This window comes from Morus notabilis, unplaced genomic scaffold (assembly GCF_000414095.1).
Source record: "Morus notabilis unplaced genomic scaffold, ASM41409v2 Scaffold3, whole genome shotgun sequence".
Lineage (NCBI taxonomy): Eukaryota > Viridiplantae > Streptophyta > Magnoliopsida > Rosales > Moraceae > Morus > Morus notabilis.
Genome location: NW_010359918.1, coordinates 391,978 through 402,324, shown reverse-complemented (window position 1 = coordinate 402,324; position 10,347 = coordinate 391,978). Strand labels below are relative to the sequence as shown.

Genomic DNA, 10,347 nt, shown 5'->3' with positions numbered 1-10,347 from the left:
TTTAAAAATAGATATTTAAAAAGAGGAGTGAGATGAAAAAAAAAAATTAGGAATATTTTAAAATTTTTAATAACATTTAAAATTTAAAATATGAAATTATACTATAATTTACTATTTTTACAAAATATGCTATAATTTAGTACACTTTACTAATTATGCTATTTTCTTCCATTTCCCTTTAAATAATATGGACCAATAGTGACTGGTTACACAAAAGTAAATCAAAAATAAAAAAGGCCTTTTTTATAAATGCCAACAAGTTTTGGTTATATGTCAAAACCTCTGTATATCCCCCCACCTAGCACTTGCCCACGTGGGTTCGTGTGAAAAATAACCACCCAAAAAAGAAACACCAAAAAAAAAAAAAAACCAAAACTAAAGAAAAATCAAATCTTGGGAATAGGGAAGGGAAGCATTTGCAATTGCATGACTGTTTCTCCTGGACCTCCTCCTGCTTAAACATATTGGGAGAGAGAGAGAGAGAGAGAGGGGGAGAGAGGGAGAGAGAGAGGGAGAGAGAGAGAGAGAGAAAAGAGAGAGAGAGAGAGAGAGAGAGAGAGGAGCATTGGAGTTTCCTCCTCAATTTATTTGGGTTTTTTTTTTTTGGCATAATCGCCAAAGTCTGTATCCTTCCTTTGCTTTGGACCCTCCGAAGAAGATCTTTTAAGGCTTATTTTCTTCGTATTCTGTAATGGGCTTCAGATATTCTCTCTGTTGCATTCTCCAATTCCATTATCTAAGCTGAAACACAAACAAAAATCTTCCCGTTTCATTCAATCTCTCAGATTTTTCCTTTTTCTTTTTAATTTTTTCAATGGCCAATGCATCTGGGTTCTTCACCAGCCCAACAGTTCCTCGGGTGAGGAGGAACATTCAGCCTTCGATAGGGATTTACCGATCTGGGTTTTGCTCCTCTGACGGATTCTCCAAAAGGGTTTTCTTCTGCTCCAACGCCATTAATCAAGGCGCTGAAAAGCTCTCACCTTCCGAATCTCGACTTCCCAGGTCTCTTTTCATTCGGATTTCTCTCTGTTTCATTCGTTTCGCATGCAATTGAGTTCTTTTTTTTTTAATTGAATGTTTATCCAATGGATGAACATTGTTTCGGGAGAACTGTTTAGGATCTTTACTTGGAAGCTTATCAATTGCTATCATATCTTCATAAATTTCCGTTCTTTTATTTTTATTATTATTATTATTATTATTTTGGGTACCTCGGTTGCATCGAAGTTACTGTTTTGGATTGATTTTTGCATGTCATGTCACTAAGGCGTCAATTGATTTAGAATCTATGTTGAATCACTGTTATTGTCTTTTAGAGTATAAAGTTTGTTGCTTTTGATCTCTTGAGCTTTGGTATACATGTTGTGAAGTTAATGATGAACAAGGATATTGTTATTGGGAGCTAACAATTATTGCTTGGTTGAAGAAACAATGGGTTTGAATATACCAAATTACTCTTCAGGATGGGTTATTTGTGATGAATTTTACTGATTGGGACGATATGATTCAATGAAACATCCGAATTTGATTCCATTTGGGAAGGAAAATTTTATCTGGTTAAGTGGAATTCAGCTGAATGCATAAGCTTTCTAATTCTTAGGCTAATTGGTGGGAATAAATTTTGCTTAGTTTATGGTGTAAAGACGTTCTGTTTCACCAATCGAGTTCTATAAGCAGTATATAGAAGAAATGGATAGAGTCAGAAGGGAGAAATTTGCTGTCTTATTGAGTTTGCTCTGCTGCTAATTTGCTTAAACTTACCTGTCTTCAAGAATAACAACCAAAAACAGTGAAGAAACAATAAAAAACAGTGAAGAAACAATGTGAAAACATGAGGAGACTAAACCATAACCTGTGGACCACGGTTGAAAACTCATAACATCTAATCACCCCATTACATCTTTCCTATCAAAAAAATGGAAATTGGCTTGGTTTGCTGAAACTCGTAGTTTTGAGTGTCCTATTGCAGTTTAGTATTGTTCTTGGAATTGGAAATGGCAACCTGACTGCGTTTGTACTTTCTTGTTCTGTTCCTTTAGTTGATAAATATTATAATTTTACAGGCTTGTCAGTAAAGGATGCAAGTTAGTAGGATCTGGCTCGGCAGTGCCCACTCTTAAGGTTTCCAATGATGATCTTTCAAAAATAGTTGAGACATCTGATGAATGGATATCCGTTCGTACTGGTATTCGTAATCGACGTGTCCTATCAGGTCAGTTCGTCTAGCTGTAATGCCAAGTACCATAAGTTTGATGCTGCTACTAATTTCTTGTGGCTTTTCTTCTTTCTACTTGGTTTTGGCTGGTTTTCGATAAGGTTGTTTTCCAATTCTTCTCTTTTATGAAACTTTCTCGAAATCAGGAGGGCCACTTTATGTTGAAATGACATCCTAATATCGCAATGCGGTCAATAGTTACAAATTTTCTAAGTGGGGATTTTTCTTACAGGCAAAGATAGCTTAACGTCATTATCTGTAGAGGCAGCACGGAAAGCACTTGAGATGGCGCAGGTTGATCCAGATGATATTGACCTAGTCTTGATGTGTACATCCACACCTGAGGATCTTTTTGGCAGTGCTCCTCAGGTATGTGATATCAGATGTATCAAAGAATTGGATTAATAAGAACAATAGAACATGTTAAGAAATTGCATGTCATTTTATCATCCGAAGATGTGCATGCACCTTTTCTTGTTGTATTGCATGTTTAAATAACCCTGGGAAGCTGGAATATGGCGTGTGCTCTGAAGAATCATACAAATTGAATGAGTAGTTTCTCTATAGTGTATCATGGGGAACTCTAGTCAAGTTTAGGTTTCCATATTTTGTCGTTCTCAATGCTCCATTTGGTGCATAAAGTCAAAAGTAGTACAATTATTTATTTATTTATTTAAATTATTTTAGGTCCATCTACTGACTTTTTGTTTTATATGCTTTCGATTTCAAAGATATATCTATTATAATTTTTTTTCTTTTGAAATTTGCTTCACCTTTTGTTTTGTTTTTGCTTTTTTTTCAATTTTTTTTTTAATCTCCAACTTTCCTCCGAAAGAGAGAGAAACTCGTTTGGAGAAAGAAACAATAAAAGTTAGCAGGAAATGCAAACTTTGCTCAACGTTGTTACATGTTCTAACCTTTCTTGATTTATTTATTCTAGTTTCTTTCTCTTCCTATCTATACTCACGAACACCAAATGAAATGTTCTAGAAGAGAATTGATTGGTTTTCTGCATTTGGTTCCTTAGATTAGGCTATCAAGGGATTGCTCGGTTTTTTAGCCCTAAGAACTGTTAGATGTTGCATTTTATTCATTTTTACGTGGAGGATTATTGAGCTCTTTACATTTGAGAACACACTACAGAAGCTATTAAATCTATTTTCCCGAGTACTTGTGTAGATTTATTCCTAAGTACTTGTAATATATCCACTTTAGTACTATTCTATGCCCATCAATCGTCTTTTTATTCTAATTCTCAGATCCAAAAAGCACTTGGTTGCAAAAGAAACCCTCTGGCTTACGATATCACAGCTGCGTGTAGTGGATTCGTATTGGGTCTAGTTTCTGCTGCTTGTCACATCCGGGGTAATAGTTTTTCTTTCTTGCTCGTAGAAACTCAATTCTTCTTATTTATGTCTAAATCTCTCAAAACTCTACCTATGCATACAGGTGGTGATTTTAAAAACGTTCTGGTGATTGGGGCCGATGCTCTTTCTCGATATGTCGATTGGACTGACAGAGGAACCTGTATACTCTTTGGGGATGCTGCTGGTGCTGTATTAGTACAGGTCATTATCTCCCTTTTCGGGTTGTCAATGCACAAAGACATCTCACCAGTATCACTATACTATCCTAAATTGATAGAATACATATTATGTTAGCAAGTGGGTTGATGGACATCTCATGTTTTTTTAAATTTTTTTTTAAAATTTTATGTTTTTATTTTTAACATATAATAAATAGAATTCATATTGATATAGCCTTCATGTATCAAAAGGTAAATAGATATCTTCTTGTTGATTAGCACTAATCTAGATCAAGAAAGTCTCCTATTTGTGACATTCAATTTGAGCTTATGTTGTGTAACATAGGTTCTATTACTCTAGGCAAATTAAGAAATTGCTCAAAAACGTTATGGCTTTCAAAACTCAGTCTCCTTCAAAGATTGTTTTTCACTCTTTTTGTTGGATTTGTTTTTTCCTTCATAACCAATAGTGGTCGTTTATTTTCTGGTTTGGTATATAATTTCCACTTTGTCGAGCTACTCATTAGAACTTCTAGCAGTCATAGTATAAAGTAATGCTTAGTCTGCAAAGTCTGTTGTCGTTTCTTTAAGATAGTAGGATTTCTGTTTCAAGAGTAGGATAAGATGATGGTTGTCTCACGTTGCTTTACTAAATATCCATTAATCATGAAAATATTGTGTTCTCATATTCATACTAAAAGAATTACCATACAGGCCTGTAACAGCGAAGAAGATGGTTTATTTGGTTTTGACTTGCATAGCGACGGTGATGGCCAAAGGTTTTGATTCAATTATCCTTCTCCTGGTTTCTTCTTGGGAAAGGGGTTCTTAATTATCTTTGATGAGCAATTGAGCATTTTATGACTGTACAACTCTTTTCGTAAACCGCAGGCATCTGAATGCAAGTATCAAAGAGAACGAAATGGATCATGCATTGGGTACTAATGGTTCAGTGTTGGACTTCCCTCCGCGACGCTCTAACTATTCATGCATTCAGATGAATGGAAAAGAGGTCTTCCGCTTTGCAGTGCGGTGTGTGCCGCAATCAATCGAGTCTGCTCTTGAACGGGCTGGCATCCCTAGTTCCAGCATCGATTGGTTACTGCTCCATCAGGTATGGAAAGAAGATCTAAATGCATGATTATCTTCCGAGACAAAGACTTGCTGTTGTAAAGGCAAATGTAACATTATTGCGGTGGTGCAGGCAAACCAGAGGATCATAGATGCAGTTTCTACTCGATTGGAAATCCCACAAGAGCGAGTCATATCGAACTTGGCAAACTACGGCAACACAAGTGCCGCTTCAATTCCGCTGGCATTGGATGAAGCCGTTAGAGGTGGGAAAGTGAAAGCAGGCCATACCATTGCAGCTGCAGGCTTTGGGGCTGGTCTCACTTGGGGTTCTGCTATTCTCAGATGGGGATAATGAAATTTTTTTTTTAAAAAAAAAAGAAAAAAAAAATTCAACCCCTCATTGCCCACTCTCGAAAAAACGAAGAAGTCCAAAAGAGAATTTCTCAAAAACAAAGCAGTCCAGTTTTGCAGTTGTTGTTTCCATGTTCCCATATGTAATGAATATGTTCAGCATCACCTCCCATTTGATTGTTTGGCTTTTGTCACTTTTGTTTCTTTACCTTAGTTTTTGGCAACCTTAATAAAATTAATTTATTTTTCCCTCTCTCTCAACTCCGAAACATGCCTTATATATTATAAAAGCTCAATTTAGAGAAATTTGTTACGATTGACTACTAAATAAAGTGAATTTAGCAAAATGAAAAGTGGTCGCGCCCAGTCATTCGTATTATTATCATAGATGAAAGATCAGAGTACGTCAACACATAGAATAGAATATTTAGATTAAAATGTCTATTCAAATTAAAATGTGATTTTAATAATAAAATTTAAATTTTAAACTCCAGGGTCATAATAATATTTCTACTAAAGTCATTTTTCTTTGATTTGTCTAATAAAGACATCAATCATAAACTTAAACAAAAATGGAATTATTGTGAATTACATGTAATTCTCACACTGCATCTTTGCTTGCAGTGAATTAAATAACTAACAAATAAACAAGTAAAAATTAATAAATAATAATTTACAACAATAATGCAAAATATTTATTATGAATCAAAAGAAGACGAAAGGTCAGCGAAGAAGAGAAGGTTGTCGGAGTCTGTCAGTAATTCTTTTCAAAACACCTTCAATGGCGATATCAAAAGCGTCCTTCTTCTCTCCCAAACCCATGGAACTTCCATGCCTTCTGTACATCACTCTCCCCATCATCTCCACCACTTTCTCTCTCATCTTTTTCACTCTAGCCCTCGGAATCCCCTGCAACACCTCCACGATCCTCAGTCCCTTGAACACCACCTCCTCCTTGGGAATCGTGACCGAGAACTTGTCGAACTCCGCCTCCGGCAGGTGCCATCCGTACTGCGACCTCGCCGATTGATCCTCGAAGAACACCGGAATGCAGCCGGCGAGAATCCCGTCGAACGTCGACCGCCGCGTCGGGGTGTCACCCGGCGGCTGCAGGCAGAAGCTCGACTCCAGCATCGCCCTCATGAACCGGATCGGATCGTGCTCGCAAACTCCGTTCGAGCAGTCCACAACTCTGCATAGCTCCGAGTAACTCGTTCCGTACGGTCCGTAACCGTAACCGCCGCCAGATCCCGAGGCAGCGGTTGCAGAGGCGGTTAGGTTGTCGCACTCGGCGCGAATGCTGCGGCGGATGTTTGGCGTACCGGCGGAGGAGGACGAGACGGTTCCGCCTCCGCCGACGAACAGCATGAGCGTGGAGCGGCGCGTACGGCGGACGCGGTTTCTCCACGCGTCGAAGAGCGCGAGGTTGGGCGGATGAAAGGACGTCGGATAAGGAACGGCCTGCTCCTGCCACGGCCACGCGCGGGACTCGAGCGTGAGTGCCGTGACGTTGAAGAACTCGGGGATCTCCAGGAACGACGTCCCCCACACCGGCGGATCGGCCGCCGGAGACTGGGAGAAGTCCCATGCTTGGCGAGCCATTACCAGAAAGTGGTCATGACCACCGCGTCGGTCCCACGCGCCGGGGCCATCCGTCTGCAAGAAGTCGAAGAGGTCGAGGCCGTGATCGGCGCTGGAGTTGACGGCGGGGCCGTAGAGATACCGAAGGGCGTCGATGCCGGCGTAGTAAGGGAGGTAGATGGCATCGGCGGAGGAGGGATCGGAGGTGAGGCATGGGTATTCGAGCATACGGCGATGGAAGAGGAGTTCCAGCATCATGGGGTCAGTTCGGTACCAGCTGTGGGAGCGGTTGTGGGTCTTCCGGCCGAGGCCGTGGTTGGCGAGGAAAGGGCAGAAGTCGCCGGAGATCGGGTACTCTGAACAGTTCGCGAGGAGATCGAGGTTGAAACGAGGCGGGAGACGGCGGATGTGGATCCGACGGTTGCTGCAGTCGGGTTGGTGCATATCATTGTCGGAGATTTTCTGAGACAAGACGGATTGGGATAGGATTACGAAGAAGAATAAGGAGGAGGAGGAGGAGAAGAAGGAATAATTTTTGCAGGCCATGGAAGAGAGAGAGAGAGAGAGAGATTGGGTGTTGCGGAGAATTACAAGGAAAAGTAGAGAAAATGGTCGGACTTTTTTTTGTCTCCCTCCTTACCCCATTACACAGTCATACATAGTGTTGACGAAATTATCTTTTAATTATTTGTTATTTGTTATTTTTTTTGTTTTTTTGTTTTTTTTGATTTTTTGGGTTTTGGGTATGGAAGTAAATTTTTGTTCTCTTACTACTAATCTCCTCTGTTTCTCTCTGTTTTTCTGAAGACAAAATGTGTTTTATTAACTACATACTTATAAAAATAAAATAACAAAAAAAAAGGATTTATTAACTGCATGGCATGAGAAGTTGGATGGAGTTTGACCCGGGAAATGTCGTACTGTAAAAAAATCATTTCCACTTAATGCGCCGGCGTTTCCTGAAAAAAACAAAAAAGGGGAAAAAAAGAGAAAAGTTGCTGTGTGGGCTAAGTTTTTGAATTAGGGCCCATGAATACTGAAAATGGCCCATAAAATTTTGGGTTGTATCGGTGGAGTGCATTACACTGTTACACATGGTATAGATAGCGGGTTAAAAATAGAAAGGAAAATGTCCTCAAATTATTGATGATTGCACAAAATAACCAAAACTCCTCCAAGCAAGGAAAAAATAACGCTATTTTTGTTATAATTAGCAAGGAGAGCAAAACCAATAAATTTCAAATGTAACCAATCATTAACATAAATTTCTATGAAAGAAGAATGGTAATTCTCAAAAAAAAAAAAAAAAAAAAAGAATGGTAGAGCGCCATGTAAATGTAGCATGGAACTTGTGAAAGAACCAAACAAGCCACTTTCTGCCTTGTACAAATACTCTGAAAGCATCCTTAACAAGAGCACTGAATACAAAAGTTCCATTAACCAAATTTACAAGACCATCAAAACTAAAACATTCAAGAAAACAATTAAAGTGCCTCAGTTTATTGAGAAAGCGTCCAAAGGAAAAAATTCTTTTCCTCTACAACATGCTGACAAGCAACAAGTACAACAAGATCAACTGATCTGAAATTAACACTCCATCATTCAAAACTCCAATAAACAATGGATCATGTTGAATTAGTACAAGAACAAGAAACATAATCCCAAAACAATTTTTAGTACTCCTCATCAAAGATTACACAAATGGATTGACTAATTAAGAGGGGTCTTGCAAGCTTGAAACTCAGCGACCAAATCAGGATCTCTAAACCCAACAAGAAATTGGGCAAGCCCTTCAAGAAACATAGCAGCCTGGTACACACTCGTGGCCCCAATTATCTCAGCCAAAACACTTCTCCTCAGCCTGTTGGCGTCCACCAACACCCCCACCATCTCATCCATCTCCGCCATCACCGCCTTCCCCACCACCGCCTTCCCCGCCTCCTCCTCCTTGTCCCTCCTCCTCCTTCCACCCCAATAATCTCCTGCAACCGTCTGCACAAACCTCTCCTGCGCCTTCCTCGCCCGCTCCGCCAGCGCCGGTACCATCAGCCGGACCCCACACTCTATCTGATCGATCCGCGCCATCAGACTCGCCGGCGGATTCCTCCACGCCATGACAATGTGCCACGGCCGGTTAAACAGTTCGTTCACATCATTGTTGTTGTTGTTGTTCAAGAGGAAGCGGTTTCGGAGGTTGGCGGATTGGAAAACGTCGTTGTTCTCGTCGTTCTCGTCGTCGTCGCTGAGGAAGGAGCGGAGGAGGTTGGTGAAGAGGTAGGGGTGGAGGTCGCTGAGCCAGAGGAAGGGGGTCTCGAAAGGGGTGCGCCAGGCGGAGGGGTGGAGGAGGTGGGCGACGTCGTCGGAGGCGGCGGAGAGATCGAGGGCGTCGTAGTAGGAGGTGAGGTGGTGGCGGAGGATGTCGACGTGGGTGGAGAGCTGGGCGACCGAGGACTCGTGCATGGCGCGGCGGAGGCTGGGGAGGAGCCGGTTCTTGAGGAGATCGAACCACTCCTCGTGGTACTCCTTGAACGGACGCCGGCGGTGGTTGTTACTGCCGGCTTTCTTCCAGCATGGGATTAAGGATTTCATCATTATCTTGGGGGGTTTTCTTTGGGTTAATTTCTTCTTCTTCTTCTTCTTCTTCTTCTTCTTCTTTTCTTTCTTTCTTTTCTTCTTGTTTGTTTCGATGGAGAGAGTGATTCAGGTTTTGGAGGGGTGACCGTTATATATAGGTAACGGTTTTCTTTTTGAATTTGCTAATGGGCTGTTAATGGGCCTTCCCTTGACGGCCTAAATGGGATAAATAATGAATATAACGGAAATTAGTAGAAAATACGTCTATGAAAAGTTTAAAAGAAATATATAGGCTAATTTTTAGTTATAAAAATTAATACGCCATAACTTATTAAGTTATGGTTCATAACCAGATAAGCAAGTTATGGACAAACTTGTCAAGTTATGGTCCATAGCCAGACAAGTTACAGACAAAAATTGTGATTTATGGATAATAACTTGTCAAGTTATGGTTCATAACCAGACAAGTTATGGACGAAAACAGTAATTTGGCATATTTATAAACTTATGTAAACTATTGACCTATTAATTTTAATTCATCTCAAGTCTTGACCTATTTTTCTCTTTCTCCCATAAAAATTCATACAGTATAAAATATAACATTATGTGATAATTACTATTTAATTTTTCTATATTATGATATTTTAAAAGTTTTACTATATATCAATTAAGGTATGAAATTTTTTCATGTAGTGTAATCATCTCTTGTTTGTGTTTTGTTTTTTTTTAAGATAATTGATTACAAAATGCTACGATTGGCTTAAGTTTCAAAATAAACTAACTTCTTGAAGAGCATGTTATAAAGTTTGTTAATTTTGGTACTTTTAAATTTATTGGAATTTCATTCTTTTTTATTTTTTTTAGTTTCTACTGTTTCCTCACATCGTTAGATGTAATTTTTAGCAGTCCATGAATGAAAATGTCAATGATCAAGTGATACATGCATTTATAAACGCGTGTGAATATCAAGTTTACCAAATTTATTAGATGAGTGTGAGATTAAGATTGTATGCCAGAATAGGCT

The 10,347-nt window shown here is 39.5% G+C and overlaps 3 protein-coding genes across 3 annotated transcripts; 1 reads left to right on the top strand and 2 right to left on the bottom strand.

Annotated features, from left to right (window-relative positions):
* The first annotated feature begins 351 nt into the window (after window positions 1–351).
* On the top strand, window positions 352–5,428 carry LOC21401985 (3-oxoacyl-[acyl-carrier-protein] synthase 3 A, chloroplastic). Its single transcript, XM_010095390.2, has 8 exons — window positions 352–1,005; window positions 2,067–2,215; window positions 2,451–2,587; window positions 3,478–3,583; window positions 3,668–3,786; window positions 4,458–4,522; window positions 4,635–4,857; window positions 4,948–5,428. The coding sequence occupies exons 1-8, from the start codon at window positions 815–817 to the stop codon at window positions 5,167–5,169; spliced, it is 1,212 nt and encodes a 403-aa protein (XP_010093692.1). The 5' UTR covers window positions 352–814; the 3' UTR covers window positions 5,170–5,428.
* Window positions 5,429–5,735: 307 nt separating this feature from the next.
* LOC21401984 (probable xyloglucan galactosyltransferase GT19) lies at window positions 5,736–7,386 on the bottom strand. The gene has a single exon (XM_010095389.2). It carries the CDS (start codon window positions 7,293–7,295, stop codon window positions 5,892–5,894), a length of 1,404 nt encoding a protein of 467 aa, XP_010093691.1. The 5' UTR covers window positions 7,296–7,386; the 3' UTR covers window positions 5,736–5,891.
* A 1,073-nt stretch (window positions 7,387–8,459) lies between these two features.
* Window positions 8,460–9,341, bottom strand: LOC21401983 (protein INAPERTURATE POLLEN1). Its single transcript, XM_010095388.1, has one exon. It carries the CDS (start codon window positions 9,339–9,341, stop codon window positions 8,460–8,462), a length of 882 nt encoding a protein of 293 aa, XP_010093690.1.
* Between the last annotated feature and the right edge of the window lie 1,006 nt (window positions 9,342–10,347).